General features: G+C 66.6%; 2 protein-coding genes across 2 annotated transcripts; both read right to left on the bottom strand.

The window, feature by feature from the left end:
- Positions 1–53: 53 nt before the first annotated feature.
- Positions 54–11120, bottom strand: APC2 (APC regulator of WNT signaling pathway 2). The gene is given in 23 exon segments (XM_062596562.1): positions 54–977; positions 979–1143; positions 1146–1469; positions 1472–2120; positions 2152–2223; positions 2258–2622; positions 2724–3116; positions 3159–4421; positions 4423–4488; positions 4628–5744; positions 6086–6300; positions 6385–6501; positions 6649–6726; positions 6808–6947; positions 7154–7249; positions 7504–7888; positions 7968–8060; positions 9781–9855; positions 10136–10249; positions 10319–10427; positions 10531–10714; positions 10806–10896; positions 10980–11120. Coding segments are annotated over 23 exon segments (7089 nt in total). The 3' UTR covers positions 54–140.
- A 5260-nt stretch (positions 11121–16380) lies between these two features.
- Positions 16381–18691, bottom strand: RPS15 (ribosomal protein S15). Its single transcript, XM_062596159.1, has 4 exons — positions 18454–18691; positions 17995–18080; positions 17506–17740; positions 16381–16539 (listed from the first exon to the last, which is right to left on the bottom strand). Exons 1-4 carry the CDS (start codon positions 18454–18456, stop codon positions 16426–16428), a joined length of 438 nt encoding a protein of 145 aa, XP_062452143.1. The 5' UTR covers positions 18457–18691; the 3' UTR covers positions 16381–16425.
- Between the last annotated feature and the right edge of the window lie 2977 nt (positions 18692–21668).

The raw sequence follows: 21668 nt of genomic DNA, 5'->3' as shown, positions 1-21668 counted from the left end.
CCCCTTCCCGTGGGACCAGTCCCGGCCGGCGGCTCACACGGGCGGACGGGGTCGGCGCTGCGGCTCCCGGGCTCTTCCCGCTCCAGCGGCGCGGGATGCGGGCGCCCGCGTGGAGCTGGTTTATCATCTGCAGCAGCTGCTTAAGCCTGGATTTTCTCCACCGGCTTGTCGGCCACCACGGCCACGGCCATGGGGCTGGGGACGTAGTTGAAGGGGGTGACGCGGGCGGCTCGGCTGGGGGAGCCGTGCCGGCTGCCGGGGAAGCTGCCGCCGGCCGCGGGCTCGTGGCCGAAGATGGGCAGGGGGCCCTTGGCGGGGGCCAGGCCCTGGGCGGCGCCGGCGGCGCGGCCACGCTCGGGCCCCGCTCGGCTCTCCAGCGTGGGCGAGGTGCTGGAGTTGGTCTTGGCGGCGGCGAAGTCCTCGGTCTGCACCACGGCGTCGCTGGTCTTCCTCGGGCCGCCGGGGCTCGCCGCATCCTCCTCCTCCTCCTCCTCCGCGGCGCTGGCCAGCGGCAGCGCCGAGGACGGCAGCGTGCTCTTGAGGATGTGCGGGATGTCTTCGTCCCGGATCCGCCGCCAGGTCCCCTTCGCCGGCAGCGGCTTCTCCGCCGGCGCCGCGGCGCTTTCCTCGGGCCGGCGCCACCGCCGCGGCGCCGCCGCGGGCTCGGAGCCGGCGGAGAGCACGGAGCAGGGGCTGCCGGCCCGCCGGGCCACGCTGATGTTGGGCGAGGACGAGTACCTCTTGAAGGGCTCGGGCGCGGCGGCGGCGGCGCCGCTCTTCACCGGCAGCCGGGACGGGCTCTCCGAGCTGGTTCTCCGGGGAGCCTTGGTGCTGGCGGGCGCTTTGCCGCCGGGCTGAGCCGCGGGGGCCGCGGGGGCCGCGGGCCGGGCGCCGCCGATGCCGCCCTGGCCGCCTTGAGCTCCTCGCAGCGGGGACGAGCAGAGGAAGACGGCGGGCAGGGCGGCGCGGGCTGCGCGGCGGCGAGGCGCCGGCGGCCGGCGCCAGCTCGGCGCGGTGCCGCAGCAGCAGGCTGGACGACTCCTTGATGAAGGTGAGCTGGCGCAGGAAGCCGGAGCGGTCCGAGTCGCTGCCGCTGGAGCGTGCCGACGCCACGCGCACCAGGTCGAGCCGGCCGGCCGGCGGCACCCCCGCGGCCCCCCGCCGCCGCCGCGCAGCTTGGCGCTGCCCGCCCGCTCCTCCAGCGCCGGCAGCGGCCCGCGGCCCGGCAGCGCCTTCCTGCTGGGCTTCTGCATGAAGGGGATGCGCACGGGCGACTTCTGCGTCTTGTGCTGCCTGGGCGCCGGGGACTTGGGCGCCGGCGCTCTGGCCGGCGGGGAGCTGCCGCCCGCCTTGGCGCCCGGCGCGGGGCCCTGCGAGGGCGCCGGCAGCTTCCGCGGCGCGGGCTGCGACGGCGTGGAGGTGCGGGAGGAGCCCGAGGACGGCGGCCCCTTGCCCAGGCGGGCGGGCGGCGCGTGGTGCTGCGCTGCGGCAGCGCCAGCTCGCCCGGCTCCGGGGCCTTCCCCAGCCGGTGCAGGCTCCGCGACCGCTGCTGGCTCAGCGAGAGGTTCTTGGCCGGCGCCTCGGGCTTCGCCGCGGCGCTTTTCTTCGGGGTGGACCGCGGGCTGGGCGCCTCCTTGGCCAGGCTGGGCATGTAGATCACGGTCCTGCCGCGGAAAACCACGGGCAGGTTCGGCATCGGCTTCTGCGGCGCCGGGCTCCTGGCCGCCCCGGCGCTCCTGCCGCCCGCGGCCCGGGCCTCCGGCGCCTTCCTCCCCTCCGCGGGGCCCTTGGCACGCTCTCTCTTCTCGGCCCCCGCCGCCGCCGCCGCCGCGGCCCGTTTCTTCTCCGTCCGCTCCAGGGAGAGCTGCAGGGTGGAGCCGACCGAGAGCCCCGACACGAAGGAGAGGATGGAGTCCGACTCGGAGGAGGGCTCCCGCGACAGGGACGCCGCGGCCTGGTGCAGCCAGGTGACGATGGAGTTGGCGCCCTCCTGGATGGCTTTCCACTCCACGCTGTCCAGGTCGGAGCCGCGGTCGGAGCCGGCGTCCTCGGCGGGGCGGTGCCTGGCCTCGGCCGTCCGCTCCCCTCCCGCCGAGGCTCTTGGCGCTGGAGACCTTGAGCTTCTGCTTGCGCTCGGCGGTGCGCCGCCGCGCCGGGAGCCGCCGCCGCGTGGGCATGGCCGAGCCGATGCACTTCTGCAGCAGGTCGTCCTCGGAGTTGAGGCTGCGCGCGCGCGGGGGAGCTGCCCCGCGCCTGCCCCGGCGCCCCGCCGGCCCGCGGCCGGGCGGCTTTGCCGTAGGGCTGCGCCCGGCCCTCGCCGTCGGAGGGGTCGGCGTCGCTCAGGGAGCTCACGGAGGAGCTCAGCGAGTAGCACGGCGGCGTCTCGTCCGCGATGAGGTTGTGCTGCAGCTTGGCAGCCGCCTTCACCTTGGCGGGCGCCTGCCGGCCGCTGGGCTCGGGCTCCCGCCGGGAGACGGAGCCGCCGCGGCGCTCGCTGCGTGGCACCCGGCCGGGCCGGGCTCTCCCGCCCGGCGCGTCCTTCCCGGCCTCCGGCGGCTCGTCGGAGTCGTGCTCGTAGAAGCAGTAGACGGCCTCCTCCGTCGGCGTGGTGTGGCACAGGGACTGGAAGGCCACGCCGCCGCGGCCGCCGTCCCCCGCGGGGAGCCTCCTGCCCGCCGGCGCCGGCGCCGGGACGAGGCCCGGGGCTGCCGGTCCTCCCCCACGTCCAGCTCCGGGCTCCGCGCCGCTCTTGGAGGGCGGCCGGCCCCCGCTTGGCCTCCGCGCCGTGGCCCCTGCCCGGCCGCGTCGCGCCGGCCCCGCTCGAGCCTGCCGCGGGCTTGCAGGCTGAGCTCCCGCGGGTCGGCGTGGAGCCGCTCGAGGAGGACCTCTTCCCCGCCGCGCCGCCGGCGCTCCCTGGCTCCCGGCGCCCCTCGGCCCGGCTGCGCCCCCCCGGGCGGCGCCGCCGCCGCCTCCCTCCTCTCCGGCCTCCTCGCGGGGCCGTGCTGGTGCTCGGCCTCCTCCTTGGTGGGGTAGCGGAGGGTCTCGTCGCTCAGCGAGGCGGCGCTGGAGAAGTTGACGGGGGTGCCGTCCGCCGAGTCGGTGAAGGAGTCGTCGTCCTGGAAGAGGTCCCGGGCGGAGGCTCGCAGGTGCCTGGGGACGCCGGGGTGCGAGGGGGCGGGCACCAGCATGTAGACGGGCACGTGCACGGCCTTCTTGGTCTGCGGGTGCAGCACCTGGCCGGAAAGCAGGGACGTCTTCACCTTGCGGAAGCGGGAGGGCATGGCGGAGTTGATGCACTCCTTCAGGATCTCGATGTCCTCGTCGGAGTTGGGCTCCAGGCGGTCCGCCCGCCTCCTGCCCTCCAGGTACCGCTCCTCCCGCCTGTCGTCCCGCTTCTCATGAGCCGCAAAGTTCAGGCTGTTCTTCTCCGGAAAGGTGGGCATCAGCTTGAGCTCCACGTCTTTCTGGACATAGTGCTCGTGGAGCGGCAGGGCACTGAGGCTGGAAGCGCAGGAGAAGTTCTCGTTGGGTTTCTCCACCGTAAAGTAGACCATGGAGTCCAGGTCCTGGGGCAGCTGGAAGCGCTCCTTGAAGTCAGTGATCTCCATGAACTTCTTGACATTGTTCTCCCACTGGATGTTGAACTGGCTGGTCTCCTTCTCCGGCTGGCACCCCAGCTCAAAGAGGGGTGTCTTGCTGCGGCTGGGTGGCATGGTCTGCCCGGGGCTGTCGGGCAGCTCACTGGGACTGATGGTGCCGCTGATCATCTCGCTGCAAGGGTCACTCTGGATGGAGCTGGCGATGGACGGGCTCTCGAAGCTGCCCAGGGAGCTGACGGAGCTGCACCGGCTCATCACCAGCGGCGTGTCCTGGATGTAGTTCTCTGATGAGCTTGAGGGTGTGAGGTCCTCGTGGCGTGATGGGGATGACTCCCGCAAGAAGACCTTGTCACGCTTCTGGAAGGGGATTGTGATGGGCTGGGAAATCCCGACTGGTGTGGTTGGGCCTTGATCTACTGCCTTCTCCTTCTCCTGTCTCCCATCCTCAGGCTCCCCCTCCCCTTCCTCCATCTCAATGATCTCCAGAGAGGAGTCACTATCGATGTCGTTCTCGCTGTGGCTCTGCCCGTCCAGGACGTTGTCAGCCGAGGAAAGGGAGGAGAGTGAGCTGCACCGGGAGAAGCAGATTGGGGTGTCCTCCACTGAGTACTTCTGCACCGACTCCTGCTCCGCCGTGGTTGGCGGGTGGGCAGACAGCTTCTCCGGGATCTTGCTGAGGGTCTCGGATGTCTGCAGAAGCACAGGGGGCAGCCAGGCTTGCTTTCTGCCCAGGAGCGAGGGGTGGTGGCCAGTGCCGGCCAGCCCCCCAGCACTCGCAGCCGAGCTGCTCTTGGCCAGGTTCTCAAGCAGGGGAATGTGCTGGGTAGGACGGGGAGAGTTTGATCGTGTGGACCTGCGGGTCGGATGAAAGCTTGCTGCCCACATCCTTCTTCCATTCGGACTCCTTGTCCAGTGCCTTGGGACTGGGGAAAGTCACCGTCTTTTTGGCCCTTTCGGGCAGGTCTCTCTGCTCCGGCTTGTCTGGCTCCCCTGGGTCTTTGCCCTTGAGTGTGGGTGGCTCAATGCGCTCGGGCTTGTTGCTGAGGATGTTTCTTGAGGTCAAGCCTGCTGGGGCGCTTCTGGTACCGCTGCAGCTCCTCGCGGTAGTCGAGGAAGGGGGCTCGGGTGCAGGGCTTCATGTGCTCCTTGGTGCAGTAGCCGTCGCTGGTGCTGCCGCTGTTGAGGCTGTCGTTGGACAGGCTGGTGTAGGCCGTCTTCAGCCGCAGCAGCGTGTGTGCCCGGCTCAGGTTCTCCCGCTTCACGAAGCCGCTGGTGTCCGAGAGGCGGCACGGCGAGCAGGACTGGGCGCGCGCCTCGTGCGCCTCCTCGGTGCCGTACTGCCAGTCCAGGCAGTGGTCCTCGGAGCTGAGGCTGAAGCTGTCATCTGAGGACGTGTGCATGGTGGAGATGTCTTCCACCAGCTTGTCGATCTTGGCTACCGTGCTGGAGATCTTGTTGGCCAGCTTCTCGGCAGCCAGGGAAACATCATCCTCTGGCAACGGTGGTTTCTTGGGCTCGGCCGGCTTGCTGCTGGTGTCCTTCTCTGGCTCCGGACACCTCCTCTGTGCAAGAGCCCGAGGCAGGGCCTGGCCTTGGAGGAAGGAGGAATTGAGGAACATGGAGAGGACAGAGGTGTTGCCCGTCTCCACTCCGGTCGAGACGTTGGGCACTTCATCATCATCAAAGCAGCCGGAGTCAGAGGCGTAGTCCTTCACGAGGCTCTCCATGTGCCGCATCGGCTTCTTCACGCTCTGGCTCTTCAGGCTCTGCTTCTCCATGGTGTCAAAGGTCTCGGCCAAGTGCTTCGCATCCAGCTCGGCCTCCAGAGCCTTCTGCTTCCTCATGTAGAGGGAAGGCATGCAGGAGCCTGGGGAGATGACGGTGGCATCCTTGTACTTGGGGGGCCGGTTGGTGAGCAGGTTGCGGAGGGCAGCGGCGCTGCCCATGGCGATCATCTTGTGCTTGGAGTGGATGAGGTTGCGCAGCATGCTGACGGCCCCCAGGTCCCAGAGCAGCTCCTGGTCCTTGGGGCTGCGGGCGGAGAGGTTCCAGAGCGTGCCGCAGGCGTTGCTCACGATGGTGAGGCTGTGCGACCGCAGGTGCTGCAGCAGCGTCTGCAGGCAGTTGTGGTCCCGGAGCACCTGCCTGCGAGACACGGACCACCCGGCCGTGAGCCCCACTGCTCAGGCAGAAGCGAGCACAGGGGAGGGAGATGGTGGCCGAGCCGCAGCTCAGGGCAGTGGCAGGACACCTAGGTCCCCCACACCCTAGATGAAACGGATGTGCGTGGTATGCCCCAGTGGGGACCACATCACTGTCCTTCTTGCTGCTCTGCATCCCCAGAGACGAGGTGCTCCAAGCCAGCTGGACCTCTTCTAGCAAGGGGCAGGAGGGACCATGCATGGGACGAGGGACCAGGACACACCCCAGGAGCACCCTTGGGTGGGCTTGCTGGCTGCAGAGGCAGCTCCTCCTGCCACCCTCACCTGTAGTCCTCACGCGTGGCGATGAGGCTGGACACGTTCCTGAGGATGCCACCCCCGCTCTCGATGATGGCCAGCGAGTTGCTCTGGCACTTGTAGGTGAGGGTGCTCACCAGGAAGCCCAGGGCTCCCTCCACCACGCAGATGGCAGCTTTGTTCTCCGTGCTGTGCGCCGACAGGTTCCAGAGCGCGCTGAGGACGCTCTTGAGCGTCGACTCCTGCCCGAGGACAGGTCCTCGTCAGCCTCGGTGCCGCAGCCCCCTCGCCCCGCTGCGGAGGGGCCCCGCGCGCCCCGCGCTCACCTTGGTGGCGTGCAGCGCGCACTGCGTCAGCCCCGTCACGCTGCCCACCTCCCGCAGCACCTTCTTGCTGTTGATGTCGGCCCGCCAGGAGAGGTTCCTCAGGATGCTGGACACCACCTGGAAGGGCAGAGCCAGTGCATGGGCAATCCGGCACCCCGGGGCTCTCCCAGGCATCCCAGCAGAAGCAGGACCTCAGGGCGTCCCCGGGGTGGGGTGCACGGCCTGTCCCCGTCCTCACGCCCGTCTCCACCTGAGTCCACCCACCTGGTGCAGCTCCTCGCTGTCGGAGGCCAGCTGGGCCACGATGGCCTCCATGCAGCCGCGGCGGGAGCACAGCGTCGCCTGCGGGGAGGGTAAGCGGCGTGAGCATCCAAGCCACGGACCCGCTCCCGGCCCCGCCGCCCCCTCCCCGGCCCCCCGGACCTTGTTGACCACGTCGCCGAAGGTGAGGTTGGTGAGGGCCATCCCCGCGTAGCGCCTCAGCGCCAGGTTCAGTGGGTCGCTCGTCATCTTGTGCATCTCGTAGTCCACCTGCAGCAGCTCGGCCACTGCCTGCAGCCCACCTGGGGGGACGGCACGGGGCAGGGGGTGACACGGGCACGGACACCTCCCCAGTGCCACCGCCTGTGCACCAGCCACGAGGGGCAGAGATGCAGGGCACGGTGGACGCGGCCGGGGGGCACCTGCAGCCCCGAGGCCTCCCGCCGTGCCGTGCAGGGACGGGGATGGGGAGGGAGCCCCGCGCCCGCTCCCGGGCGCCCCTGCTCACCCAGCTCGTTCATGGCGCGCCGGTACTCCTCGTCGAAGGAGAGCTTCATGATGGCGCAGGTGGCCTGGCAGATCTGGGGCTCGATGGGCACCGGCGCTGCGGGGGGAGCGGGGGTGAGGGGGGCCGCGCGCCCGGGGCCAGCCCGGCCCCTCCCTGCCCCGGCAAGGACGGGGGGGTCCTGAGGGCTCGTGGGGCCGAGCAGGAGCAGATCGCTCCCCTCCAGCTCCCGCTTCCTCCACGTGCTGCATGCACGGACATGCAGCCACGCGCACACCGCAGGGCGCGATCCCACGCACGCACGCACACGCCTGCGCACGCCTGCCGGCGCCGGCACCCCGCTCGCCCCGTACCCGCGCCGCCCTCCGGGCCCTTGCCGCCGTCGCGGCTCTGCATCTGCAGCCAGTCCCAGCAGGTCTCCGAGTAGGAGCGGATCTGCTCCAGCACGTGCAGCACCCGCATCTCCTTCTTGGCCTGGCCCTCGTCGGGCTGCGAGAAGACGATGTTGTGCAGGGCGGCGTTGGCCCGCATGCGGGCGTCCTTGGCGCCGGCGGGGCTCTCGGGGGGCCCCGGCTCCCGGTCCGTGTCGTGCAGGATCTGGATGAGCAGGGGCAGGCAGCCCGACTTGCGCATGGCCAGGCAGCTCTCCTGCGAGCTCGACATGGCCAGCAGCGTGCGGGACATGTCGTCCTTGTCCCGCGTCGCCAGCATGGACAGGAGCCAGAAGACCACCTCCACCTGGGGGCCAGGCAGCCGGGGTGACGCCGCAGGGCCGGGCCGCGTCCCGGCTCCGGCGCCCGGCACGGACGGCTCCTACCTTGCTGTTGCCCAGGCTGCCGCCCCCGTCCTCGGGATGGGTCGGGACGTCGAGGCTGCCGTCCTCCTCCGCGCCCGGCAGCTTCCCGCAGAGCTGCGGAGGACGGGGCGAGCGGGGCCACGTTGCAGCGCGGCCGCCCCCGGCCCCGGGGGGCTCGTGGCGGCCCCGGCCCCCGGCGGGCTCGTGCCGCCTTCCCCGCGCGCCGGCTGCGCCGCGCGGCCCGAGCTGCGCCGCTGCCTTCTGCGGCGTTTCTCAATTGCTACTTCCTTAAACGCCGCAGACGTATTTTTAAGCTCAAACCGGGGTGAGCAGCGAGCGCTGCCACGAAAACGTGCGTGAGAAGGGCAGAGCGCGGGGGGGAAGCGGGGACGGCGTCGGAGCTCGGGCGGGCGGGCGACAGGGGTGACGGCGGGGCCTTGCGGGACAACGGAGGGGACGTGGGGGGCCATGCGGGACACGGGGGGATGGAGGGGACGTGGGGGCAACGGAGGGGCCATGTGGGACTAGGGAGTGATGGAGCGGCCATGCAGGACCGGGTTGGCCGAGCAGGACCTGGGTTGGCCCTGCAGATCCATGGTTGGTCAAGCAGGACTGGGGTTGGCCGAGCAGGACCAGGTTGGCCCTGCAGGACCTGGGTTGGCCGAGCAGGACCGGAGTTGGCCAAGCAGGACGTAGGTTGGCCGAGCAGGCCTTGGGTTGGCCGAGCAGGACCGGGGTTGGCTGAGCAGGACCTGGGTTGGCCAAGCAGGACCGGTGTTGGCCAAGCAGGACGTAGGTTGGCCGAGCAGGCCTTGGGTTGGCCGAGCAGGACCGGGGTTGGCTGAGCAGGACCTGGGTTGGCCAAGCAGGACCGGTGTTGGCCCTGCAGGACCTGGGTTGGCCGAGCAGGACCGGGGTTGGCCCTGCAGGACCAGGGTTGGCCGAGCAGGACCGGGGTTGGCCGAGCAGGACGTAGGTTGGCCGAGCAGGACCGGGGTTGGCCCTGCAGGACCTGGGTTGGCCGAGCAGGACCGGGGTTGGCCAAGCAGGACGTAGGTTGGCCGAGCAGGCCTTGGGTTGGCCGAGCAGGACCGGGGTTGGCCGAGCAGGACCTGGGTTGGCCGAGCAGGACCGGGGTTGGCCGAGCAGGACCTGGGTTGGCCCTGCAGGACCGGGGTTGGCCGAGCAGGACCTGGGTTGGCCCTGCAGGACCGGGGTTGGCCGAGCAGGACCTGGGTTGGCCGAGCAGGACCTGGGTTGGCCGAGCAGGACCTGGGTTAGCTGAGCAGGCCTTGGGTTGGCCGAGCAGGACCGGGGTTGGCCGAGCAGGACCGGGGTTGGCCCTGCAGGACCTGGGTTGGCCCTGCAGGACCTGGGTTAGCTGAGCAGGCCTTGGGTTGGCCCTGCAGGACTGGGGTTGGCCCTGCAGGACCGGGGTTGGCCCTGCAGGACTGGGGTTGGCCGAGCAGGACCGGGGTTGGCCGAGCAGGACCGGGGTTGGCCCTGCAGGACCGGGGTTGGCCGAGCAGGACTGGGGTTGGCCAAGCAGGACCGGGGTTGGCCGAGCAGGACCGGGGTTGGCCATGCCTCCCCGCTCGGGGCTGCCGGCAGATGCGCGGCGCCGAGGTGGCCGCCGGCTGCCCGCCATGGCCTACTTCTGGTCTCCATGGCAACTGCCCATTTCACGGTGCCCGAGCCGCACAAAGCCCTGGCTGCGCCGCTGGCTCCCGCGGGGCCGGGGCGGCTGCGCCCGTCCCCTGCCCGCCCTGCCGCCGCCGCCGAGCCGGGGCCAGCGTCCCCCGGCCCGCACCGGGCTTGGCCCCGGCCCCTTTACCTGCGGCTCCTGCTGCACCTTGTCCTGAGCCTCCATGAGCTCCTTGTCGATCTGCTCCAGCCGGGATGCCCGGATCTGTGCACACGGGGCGGGCGTCAGCACGGGCCGGGACCCCCCCAGCGCCGGGAGCCGGGCACGGGGCTGGGAGAGCCGGGGACGACGGCGTGCAGGGCCGGGGAGCAGGGTGCACGGGGCGGGGGAAGGTAGGGATGGGGGTGCCTGGGGCCAGGAGAGCAGGACACGAGGGGGCCCAGGGCTGGGAGAGCCGGGGACGACGGTGCCCAGGGCTGGGGGAGGCCGGCGGTCGGAGCGGGGACGGGACGGGACGGGACGGGACGGGACGGGCGGCCCTGACCTGCGCCCGCTGCACCATCTCGTCGGCCGTGCCGAAGCGCTCCTCCATCAGCGAGCGGATGTGCTGGGCCTCGAACTCCAGCTGCTGCCGGATGAGGTCCATCTGCATGGAGAACTGCGGGGCGGGAGGCAGCGTGACGGGGGGCCGGGCCGGGCCGGGGCCCCCGCGGCGGCCCCCCCTCACCGTCTCCACGTGGGGCAGCTCGTCCAGGCGCTTGGAGAGGCTCTGCAGCTGCGTGTAGTACCAGCCCTTCTCCTTCTCCTCCTTCTCGATCTCGCCCAGCAGGAAGCACCTGGGAGCGGGGGCAGCGCCCGTCAGCGGGGCGTCCCGGCGGGCTCGGCACCGGCCCCGGACCCCCCTGCGCGGCGGGACGGAGGGGCCGGGGCGGCCGTCACCTCTCGCGGTCCAGCTCCTCCAGGAGGCGGACGGTGGCCCGGCTCAGGTCCCCGACGCCGTCCTTGCCCCGGGGCGCCGCGGCGTGCAGCGGGCTGTCCTCGGGGCTGCGCCCGGCGCCGGCCGCCTCCGGGGCCGCCGCCGGGAACTTGAGGTTGTAGAGGCTGCTGATGTCCATCTGCAGAGCTGGGGACGGCGGGGGCGGCGGGCAGAGTTAAGGGGAAATCCGGCCCCGGCGCTCCCCAGCGCCCGGGCCCGAGCCCGACTGCCGACCCACCTTTCAGCTGGTCCAGCACCTCCGTCTGCCCCGAGGACACCATGACCCGCGCCTCCTGCTCCAGCTTGCCCTGCAGGTGCTTCAGGACCTCCTAGGACACACACGGCGCCGTCGGAGGGACGCCGGGGCCCGGAGGAGGCCCCGGGTCCGCGTGGCCCCGGCTCCGGGGCTCACCTTCATGTCCGACGTCTCATTTTCCAGCTTGGAGAGGTGGTTGGAGTTGTCCTCCAGCTCGCGGCGGAGGTGGGTGTTCTCCTTCTTCAGCGCCTCCACCTGCCGCACCAGCTGGTCGTACGAGGCGATGGAGCCGGACATCTTCAGCTCCTCCAGGGCCTGCCGGCGGCGAGAGGGCCGGACGCCTGGGACCGCGGCAGCGCCCGGCCCCCCGGCCCGGCGCCCCACAGCGGCCCCAGCCCCCCGCTCCCTCCCCCTTTGCCTCTCTTTTGGCTTCTCCTCCCTTTCTGATCTTCCCCAGCTTTGTTCCCGCGGGCAGCAGGGCCCCGGCCCCGGCTCGGACCCGGCCCGGGAGCAGCTCCCAGCGCAAAGCTGCCCGTCGCACTGCGGGGGGACGTGCACGGCGCTGCACACGTGCGTGGGGACGGGGCCTGAGCAGGCCAGGCTGGCAGTGGGGTGCGCCACGGCCCCACACTGCCTGCACCGGAGCCACGTGCGTGCATACATGCGCATGCGTGTGCGCACGCCTGTGTGCATGCATGTGCACATGCCTGTGTGCACACATATGCAGGTGCAGCCAGGCACCTCCCTCCCATCACTGTGCTTGCTTGGCGCAAGTGAGCGCCCGAGGGCTTGTGCTGCCCCGTGTCCGCGCGGTGCCGGGGCCGCTCAGAGCCCCTCGTCCGCCGGCGGCCTGGGCTCGGCGGCGGCGGTGGCCCCCTCCGGCATGGCCACCCGGGGAGCGGCCGCAATCGACTCCCACAAAATGCCACCTTTGTCCCTTCCCAGCCCAAGTTTCCCAGGGGCTGCACAGGCAGTTTTTAAACACCTCCCAGAATCCCCAGGCACTGCTGTCCCCCCCCGCCCCTCGAGAGGCAGGGAGGAGGGAGGAGGGACACAGGATGCAGGATGTGTGATGCTGGATGCGGGATGCAGGGAGCAGGGTGTGGGGTGCAGGATGCAGGATGCAGGATGTGGGATGGAGGATGCAGGTTGTGGGATGCAGGATGTGTGATGTTGGATGCAGGATGCGGGATGCAGGATGCGGCCCGTCTCCATCTCCCGTTGCTATGGCGACAGCCAGCGCAGCGGGTGCGGAGCCGGGCGGATCCGTGGCCCTTCCCGAGCAGCCATCAGATACCGACAGGGCTCGCGAGCGCAGCAGACGCGCCGGTGGCGATCCCGTCCCTGAGCCTGCTGAGCGGGGAGGCCGGCGGCAGCACAGGGAGCCGGCGGTGCCCAGACCGGCACCTCCTGCCTGGCTTCTCAGTCGCTCCCTGCCCTGGGCCGGGGTGGCCAGGGGCTAAACAGGGTGTGTGTGTGGGGGGGAGGTCCGAGCTCCTGGACTCCTGGTCCCCTTGCAGGGAGGGCTCAAGGCAGCGGCGGCGCGGCCCGCGGGGAGGGGCTGCCGCTCCGGCACCTGCGTTTGCGAAGCGTCTAGACAGCGCCAGGGAAGGGGGAGCCGGGCTGCGGCTCGGGAGCCCGTGCCGCGCTGCTCCGTGCTGCGCCGGCCTCCCCGCCGCAGCGGTTCAGGGCCGGGGCACAGCCACGGTGCCACGAGACCACCCCGGATCCGGCCGGCAAGGTCCCAGCGGGCCGGAGGCGGGAGACCAGTGGGTGGAGAAGCAGCGTCAGCGCTGCCCGCTGCACTGCACTGCACTGCACTCTGCATTGTCATCCTCTGCGCTGCCCGCCGCACCGCGCTGCCCGCCGCCCCCCCGCGGCACCGCGCCGTCCACCTCTGCACTGCCATTTGCGCTGCTCTGCCCGTTGCACTGCCCATTCCTCTGCCCTTACGCTGCCCTTACGCTGCTCTGCTCATCGCACTGCCCAGTGCAGTGCCTGTTGTACTGCGCTGCCCGCTGCTCTGCCCGTTACGCTGCTCTGCCCGTTGCAGTGCCCCTGCCCTGCCCTGCCCGTGGCACTGCCCGTTGCACTGCGCAGCCTGAGCCAGGGCTGGCCTGGCCGGGGAGAGCGCGGCGGAGCTGGGGGGCTGCGCACCCCGGGCAGCCCACATGGGGCTCAGCTCCCCCCAGGCCGGCCGCAGCGCCAGGGGAAGGGGCTCGCGGCCCCCCCAGGGCGGCAGCGGGGGAGCCCGGGCTGCAGCCGCGCCGACGGCAGCAGCCGCATCTGCGCCCCCCCGCGCCGCTGCGGCTGCCGGCCCCGCGCCCCCGGGGACCTTAAACAAACACCGTGTTGTCACCAGCGCCGCTAATTGACCCGGTGGCCCAGGCGGCCCGGGGGAGCCCCAGCCCCAGCGAAGCCGCCCCGGGGGAGCGCGCGCCGGCGGCGGGCACGCGTGAACGTGCACGAGCACGCGCGCAAACAAACGCGTGAGCGTGCACGAGCACACACATGAACACGCGCGCGATCGTGCGCGAGCACACGTGTGAACACAGGTGCGGATGTGTGCGTGGACGCTCCCCCCCCCCCCCAGCAGCGCGCTGCAGCACCCCGCGGCCGCGCGCGCCCCGGCGCGTGCACGCGCGCCCCAGCAGCCGCGGGCGAGGGCGGGGCGGCGGCTCCTGCGGGACCCCCGGCACCGCGGCGCGGGGCCCCCGGCGGCACCGGCTCGGCCGCGGGAAAGCGCCGCGGCGGGGGCGGCGGCGCCTCGGGGGGGGAGGGGGGGCTCGGTCGGGACCCCTGGGGATGGAAACAGGCCCGGGGCATGACGGTGGCTCCACCGCGGCCAGGCGCCACGGTGGGGGGCCCCAGCGCCCCACGGAGCGCCGCGGGGCCCGGCCGCATCCCGCACCCCGGCGGTGCCGCCCCCGCCCCGGCATCGCGCATCCCGCCCTGGCTGCAGCCCCCCAGTGGGCACCGCCGCCCCCCGGTTGCGCGGAGCCCCCCAGGCTGCGCGGATCCCCCCACCCCGGCGGGCACCGCCGGCTCTCGGCTGCGCGGAGCCCCCCCCCCCCCCGGTTGCTCGGAGCCCCCCGGCGCGGCCGCGGCCGCCCCCCGCCCAGCGCCGCAGCCCCCGCTCGCGATGCAGCGCACGTCGGCAGCGCGCAGGCAGGGAAGAAAGGAAGGAAGAAAGGAGGCGGCGGGGGGGGGGGTGAGAGGGGGGCAAAAAAAGGGGAGAAGGAAAAAAAAAAAAAAAAAAGGAGGCAGGGAAATAGAGAGGCGGCCGAGGCGAGCGGCCCCGGCGCAGGTGCCCGGCCGCGCTACCTCATCGCCGAAGAAGGTGGAGTGGAGGAAGGAGAGGAGCCAGAGCAGCCCCATGCAGCCGCATCCCGCGCCGCCGCCGCCGCGCAGCCGCCGCGCGCGGCCCCTCCCGCGTGGGGCTGCTCCAGCCCAGCCGCCGCCGCCGCCGCCGCCGCCGCCGTTAGGTGGCAGCAGCCGCCGGGGCCCCCGGGCGCCCCGCGGCCCCCCGGGCCTCGCGCGGGGCTTTGCAGGATCCGGCCGCTTTGTGCCCGCCCGGGGGGGGCCAAACCTTCCCCGAGCCGCCGGCGAGCGGGACCCCCGCGCCGGGGGGCACCCAGCGGGGCCCGGCCGGCTGCAAGCTCCAGCCTGGGGCTGGGAGGGAGGCGCTGCCGGAGGGGGGTCTGCCAGGGCAGAGGGACAGATGGACGGACGGACAGGCAGCACGCTGCTGCATCCAGGGCTCCCCGCACCGCGGAGGGGAGACGTGTGGGGAGGGAGGGGTGACGACCGAGTGCTCACCCTGCCCTGCCCAGCCCCCGGCCCCCGGCAGCGCCGCCGGACCCTCGTGGCCGCTGCAGACGTTTCCCGCGGTCGTTCCCTGGCAGGCCGAGAGGCCTCGCTCCGCACCTGGAGCACCCGCTGCTGCCCCAGCGACGCTGCAGCAGCAAACGCCGGGCCCTGCCCAGCCCTTCCCGAGGCCGAGGCTGGTGCAAAGCCTCTGCCTGGAACAAAGCCACCAAACTGCTCCGGACCCTGAGCTTCCCGGCAAGCGACTCGCCCGGGCCAGGCGGGAGGGAGGGCGGGAGGGAGGGGGCAGCTCTCAGGACGCTGCAGAGAGAACAAAGCCGGAGGAGCCGCCGAGGAGCCGGGCCGCGGGGAGCCCGCTGCGGAGCCGCCCGGCCAGGCGCCGCGGCTAACAAAGGCGAGGGAGCGCGGGCACCCAGGAGCGGGCTGCCGGCCGAGGGGACCGGGCGGGCGCCCGGGAGCGGGCTGCCGGCCGAGGGGACCGGGCAGGCGCCCAGGAGCGGGCTGCCGGCCGAGGGGACCGGGCAGGCACCGGCACCGCTTGCCACGGGCGCCCGGGAGCAGGCTGCTGGCCGAGGGGACCGGCGGGCCCATCCTGCTCCCCCACAGCGGTGCTGACCACGGCACGCGGTCCCCACTCTCACGCCCAGGGCCCTCTTTACTCCTGTTCTTCCTCCTCCGTGCGCACGGCTGGGAGCCTCCAGCACCAAGGGCAGAACAGCCCCCAGCCACGATGCCGCACTCGGGCTCCAGCAGCAGCCAGCGGGTCGGGCCTTCTCCTCCACCTAGAAAGACCGCAGAGGGTCCCCAGCCCTGACCGCTGCCCCTCCGGTGACAGCCGCGCCAGGCCGTCACCCCCGGCGCTGGCAGAAGCCTTCAGCAGCCACGAAGCGGCTGACTGCTGCGTTCTGCACACGCGGGCACTTTTACTCAGCTACGCCCAAGCCCAGAACCTCCTCAACCAGACGGGACCGGGACCGGCCACCTGCGCTCGAGGAGCTGAGAAGTGGCTTTGGCAAGACACGCTCCCCTCCCCTGCCCGCAAGGAGACCTCGGCACGCCCCTCCGGCGCGAGCAGAGCCGCCTCCGCCAAGGCGCCGGGGAATCCTTCCTCCCCCATCCCGAACTGCAACACCAGCGGTGTGATCCAGACAGCGACTCTGAGAGTCGAACTTGGCAGGCTCCCATCACCTACTGAACTTGAAATCCCCATTTTAAGGTCACAAAATTATTACAATCTCTCTGTCCTGTGATCTGTCCATTACAACCTCCACACAGAAGAGAGGACAAGAGCAGCTGGTCCTGGAGCGTGAGGGACGTGCACCCCAGCAATCCCTTCTCTGCGATTCCCAGTTTTCTGTGGTGCCAGACTCTCAGCAAAGCTTCTTTGCATTTGCAGAAAGTTTCATGAAGCGATGCTAGCAGACACTTAATCGCATTCCCAGGTCTCTAAGTGTCAACTGAAGTATCATAGGTAAAGGTTAAATGTACAGAACTGCCACTCATCACTTGCCCATGAAGAATATGGAACATCATGAATCTGATAAACCCACCTAAAAAAGGCAGTGCCAAAAAGAAGAGAAATCATTGCAATCATCTTCAGGAAAAGAAGAAATCGAGATCAGGACTGATGTGTTTTGCTTGCTGATTTAAGTGACTCTACCCTGGCTACACCCCCCCGACCTGAGCTAGTGGCATCTGAGGAGTAAGAACGAGTATTCCACAAAGACAGTTGGGAGAAATTGCTTTATTTACACATAGAAAACATTTCCCAAGACTATTTTAGAGGAATGAATCTGGAAGAGTGAGTGGCACCAATACCAGGTCGGCCGTGCTTCACTGGCTTGTAAGTGATGGAAAACTCTCCCAGGTAGTGACCGATCATTTCAGGCTGGAAGAGAAGGGACAGAGCTATTAGCGACAGGGACTTGACTGGCCGCGAGGGAGGTGAGAGCAGCCTGGGAGCACTGGAAGGCTGCAGGAGTCGTGTCTGCAAAACGTTCGCCCCACGCAGCTGTATCTGTCAGGAACAGCTCTAACCCCTGTCTCTGGGTGCTGCCAGAATCCTCAAACGCAGCCAGTTTTTCCAGCCACGTTGCAGCGCAGCTGATCTGAGAACGCTGCGCGTAGAACGGGCTCTGCCTGCGGGGATCAGGCCTCCTGCAGCAGCAGCAACCGCTGCCCCTTCCGTGCGGCCGGAGGATGGTTCGGAGGGACGAGGAAGGACACTTCCCTCAGAGCTGGCCCTGCCTCCGCAGCGCTCACTGCGCAGCTGGGAGGGAAGAGACACGAGTTTCAGGGTCCTTCAGCACATTCTCAGGCTGGTTTAGGTATCAGGTGCAAACAAGAGTCCACGGAGAAGATGCCATTTAATCCTGTCATCAGGATCAGGTCACGCCGCCCTGCTCCCCATCACTTGTTATTCCACTCCCAAGAAATCTTAAGAGATCCTGTTTCAGCTGAAACCCCACTCCTGCGCGAGTGGGCAGCGAGCCAGGTAAGCACGGTGAGCACACACCTGAACTGGCTCTCCCCGGCCCACCTCTGATCCAGCAGCACACTCACAGTGGGCCAAGGGCTCGTACTTAGTTTCTTCAAAGCTGCACTGGAGCTTTTTCAGGCCTTAAATAAACCTCCTTTGCAAACAGCCCACCTTCAGAAGTGCAGCACGCTTTTACGTATGCTACCCAAGCACCAACTTCAGCTCCCCTCTCCTCGAATACAGGGCAGGATTACAATTACATGAGGCTTTAACAAGGTAAAGCAGCAGCGCTTGGGATGCCAACACGCTCCCGCACACTCAGAGCAGGAGAACACCAGCAGCAAACAGCTCTTCCAGACTCTCCCTGCGGCTCACCTTGATCTCCACCTGGTTGAAGGTCTTGCCGTTGTACACCCCGACCATGCTGCCCACCATCTCAGGGAGGATGATCATGTCACGCAAGTGGGTCTTCACCACCTCTGGCTTCTCCATGGGAGGTGCCTCCTTCTTGGCTTTGCGCAAGCGCTTCAGCAAGGAGTGCTGCTTGCGGCGCAGGCCCCGGTTGAGACGCCGGCGCTGGCGTGCGCTGTACAGCTGCATCAGCTGCTCGCTGAAACACAGAAAAGACTTAGCCGACAGCTCTGCTCACATGAAGTTAACCGGGGACCACTCAGAGCGCCGACTGTGCCCCCTACTCAGAGGCTTCAAATGATTTACACCTGCCCAGGCACAAAACTACAGAATCACCCAAAACTACCCAGCTATTTCTGTTACGCTTAAACACAGCATCACCCAATGGCGACGCGGGATGCCCGCAGCAGCCCGCGGCCATGCACGAGCGCCCGCCCTCCGGGCGGCTCTTACTAGGACATGTCGAGGAGCTGGTCCAGGTCCACCCCGCGGTACGTGAACTTGCGGAAAGTTCGTTTCTTCTTCTGCTCCACTTCCGCCTGCAGCGACGGTTGCGGCGGGGGAAGGAGGAGAGGCGAAGGAAGGCGTCAGGAGAGCCGAGACCCCTCGCCCGGCCCTTCCCTCGCGCACGGGGCCGCCCCGCAGCGCTGCCCCAACCGCCTCCCCCGCCCCGGCACTCCCCAGGCCGCCCGGCCCCCGGCGCCCCGCTAGGGCCGGCCCCGGCCTCGCTGAGGCCTAGCCCGGCCGCGGCACCCGTGGCCCCGGCGCACCGCCCAGCCCGCCGCCAACCAGCCCCGCAGGGGAGGGGCGGTGGCGCCCTGGGCAGCGGCGGCGGCTCGGGCCGCGGGGAGCCGCCGCCGCGGAGGATGGAGGCGGATGAACGCCGCCGGCGGCCCCACCGCCCGCACTCACCATCTTGGCCGCGTCTCCTCCGAAAGGGCGGATCTCGCGGCGGAAGGGCCAGATCTCGCGAGACGCCGAGAAAGGGCGGAAGCGGCTCCAAGCCCCGCCCACCGCAGCCTCGGCGCGACGCTTCCGCCCTCGGTGGCGTTTAAAGGAGCCGCCGCCTCTCGGGACCCGGGCGGGTTCAGCGGTGGGAGCAGCATTTCGGCGGGGACAGGAGCTCCCCAGCGTGCCGAGGCTGCTGCACCATGTTATGCACCAGCTCTGTCAGTCCTTGCAGGGAAAGGCACTTCAGCAGGGAAAAGAGCAGGATGGGAGAGGGCCGAGCTGCCAAGGACAAAGAGGAGGCAACATGGGAGTACTGTTTACCAGGATAAAGCAGCAGGGAACAGGCAGGGAGCACAGCAACACCGCGGAGCAGAACTAATCCCCACCAGGGAGCTGACCTGCTTTAGGAGACAGGCCTGTTTCAGGGCTGGGAGAGGACTAGGCTATTTCCTCGTGTAAATGGTTCCTCCCAGGACCAACTCCTGTCCAAGCTAGACCCTTGGCAATAAGACAAACTGCAAACCTCTTGCAGCTCTGAAGTGACACCTTCCTCAGCATAAACGCAGAGAAGACAAGGAAAGGAGCACAAAAGAGAGACAGGCTTTGAGAAAGGCTGCCCAGGAGCAGAAGAGCTGGGCCTGCACAAGTTTCAGACCTGACCAGCTACTCATTTTCTGAGGGGTAGCACTGTAAAACTGTTCCTTTTCTGCTGGTCCAAGGCAGGACAGGCAAGGACCAACCCAAAAGTCACTTCTGGCACCCAGGTAACTTGGGCTCCAGCTCAGCAGGTGCCCCAGCTGCTCCACACACTAACTTCGCCCCTCCAACCTAGCAGCACCCTAAATGCCAGTCACCTAGCCCTGCTAGGACTGAAGTCCACACGTCACAGCAAGGCAGCAGACATCATCTTTCAGTGATGTCTTCATCTGCCAGTATCTTCCCATATTAGACAGACATGCTTTTCCAGCTTGGAGAAAATCTGAGATGTTTCAAGCAAGGACAAACATAACACACATGGCCCCGTGTGCTAGTAGTTCTGTCCCATCACCAGGACACTGTCCTCTGCTGCAAGCTGCTGAAAAGCCTCCAATCCTTTCTATTTGCAACCTAAGCAAGTATTAAGGCAAGGTGTGGCAGACAAGTACCAGCTCATCTCTCAGCACAGGTTCATTCAGTTTGTTACTGGGCAGAGATGCATTTCAAAGGACCTAATGGTCTACGCTAACCTGGAAAAGCTGGTTCTGTACAAAAGGTATCATCAGTTTTCAAAGACCTTATAAAGACAAAGTTGAAAGCAGGCAGGGCAGCAAGTGACTTCAGGTCTGCTTCCATTTTGCACGCCTTTAAAATGTCATGGCTCTGTATTTAAGACATTGTCCATGGTACGTTTCATACAGCAAGAATTAGAAAACAAACCTCAATTAGGTAAAAATCACATGACTCTGAAGCAGAGCATGAACTGATAAAAAAATGACACCTCCACAAAGATAACATGACTACCTTCCATTTTTGGCATAGAAGCACTGTGTACTTTGCACTCATGTAAATAACTAAACAAGGAGCAGAACCAAAAGGATTCACAGCAAGTGAAACTGCTGTGATCCAGACAAACTTGGAAAAAAAAGGAAAAAAAAAAAACTAATCAAGAGCATCAACTAATCAACTTCCAAGAGCAACTTACTCGTTTCCATTGCCACACTGATAAACCCTAACAAATCCTGAATTTCAAGTAGCCCTGAGTAATTACACTTTAGAAGATTGTTTTTCTTCCAGGAGCTAAACTTGAAACAATTAACAGGCTACACATTCATGTAGAGTTAAGCACAGTTAACAGAGATCCTTGACAGCAAAGAGGACTAACAAGGACTGAAGCATGTCCAACAATACATTGCATTTCCTGGGGCAATATTCTTTGGATAAGGGTGCATTCAAAATAACTGCAAAACTAAGTTCAAATCTTTGAAAAAACAAGCTAATTCTGCAGTCCTTTCTCTACACATCAAAGAGAGAGCGGTTGCAAATGGCTGGCTACAAACCAGTTACCGTTCATCTCCTGTTGACAGCTGTCATTTCACAGAGTTGCAGCACCAATATTCAACAAGGATGCATTTTCACTCCCAAGCAGAGAGCTCCTAGACAGTTAGCTGAACTAACATTTGGAGAAGCGCTTTCAAGCCCAATTTGTTGACTTTGACACTGGGGCTTGCCTCAACCATGCGTAAAGCACAGACACCGCACAGTATGTTCCTTCCTGCTTGCACGTCTTGCTTTTGAGCTAGTGACTTAATTTAAATACAAAGTGCCCATTTATCACATTAGGATGGTTCACTTCTCATGAGTCTAACACCGCATTTAAATGCAAGACAAATACTGAAGTGGTATTCCAGAAGCCCTCAGATCAAATAGTTCTGGGCACTCTAAGCACGGGGTTCAAATCTACAAAGCAAGATGCTTGCAAACCTACATGTTTTATCCATCTTATGGTAATCTCAGCCATTAGAGACAATCCCAGAAGAGGAGTAACATAGTGGAAAGTTTTCTTAACTAGATCATGGACTTGAGGTGGTGAGAGTGCACTTACTGTATCAAGACAGAGAAATTAAGAATGCGACTCTTGGGCAGACACTAAAAGATCATTTCAACAGCAAAATTACCTCTATTTCAAAGGTGAGGAAAACAAAGAAAAAGATGAGGGGCATTTTCTTGGAGGTGAACATACTCTACCATTAGATATCTGTACGCACCCCCTGTAGCTCGTAAGCATGCATTTTTAAGGTGCTGTGAAGATCCAAGGTCAAATGAAGAGCAGCATTCAACCAAAGCCCATCCTTGATATCCACATGCAAATGACCCAATACACACAGATCCACCTATAGATCTGATTACATGCAGGCCAAGGCATTTAGGAGATTCAATGCAAGTCTCACTAAGTCAAATCCAATCCAGGTTATAGCAAATAAAAGCTGTGATGGCTCCTCAGCCTCTGTGAAGTGAATTTGACAATGCCGTTCCCGACCTTTCATTGGCACAAGTTACTCTAACAGGCTATAAGTTGAGCAGGCATGACAAATTACTGATTTAAAACCATGGCTAGCAGCTTAACAGTCCATTGAGGCACAGCATAAGCCTGTATACTGATGTTATGAGGACATGATTTTCAAGGCTGCCAATTGATT

The sequence above is a fragment of the Rhea pennata genome, chromosome 27, assembly GCF_028389875.1.
Source record: "Rhea pennata isolate bPtePen1 chromosome 27, bPtePen1.pri, whole genome shotgun sequence".
Taxonomy (NCBI): domain Eukaryota; kingdom Metazoa; phylum Chordata; class Aves; order Rheiformes; family Rheidae; genus Rhea; species Rhea pennata.
This window is presented reverse-complemented; position numbering and strand designations above follow the sequence as displayed.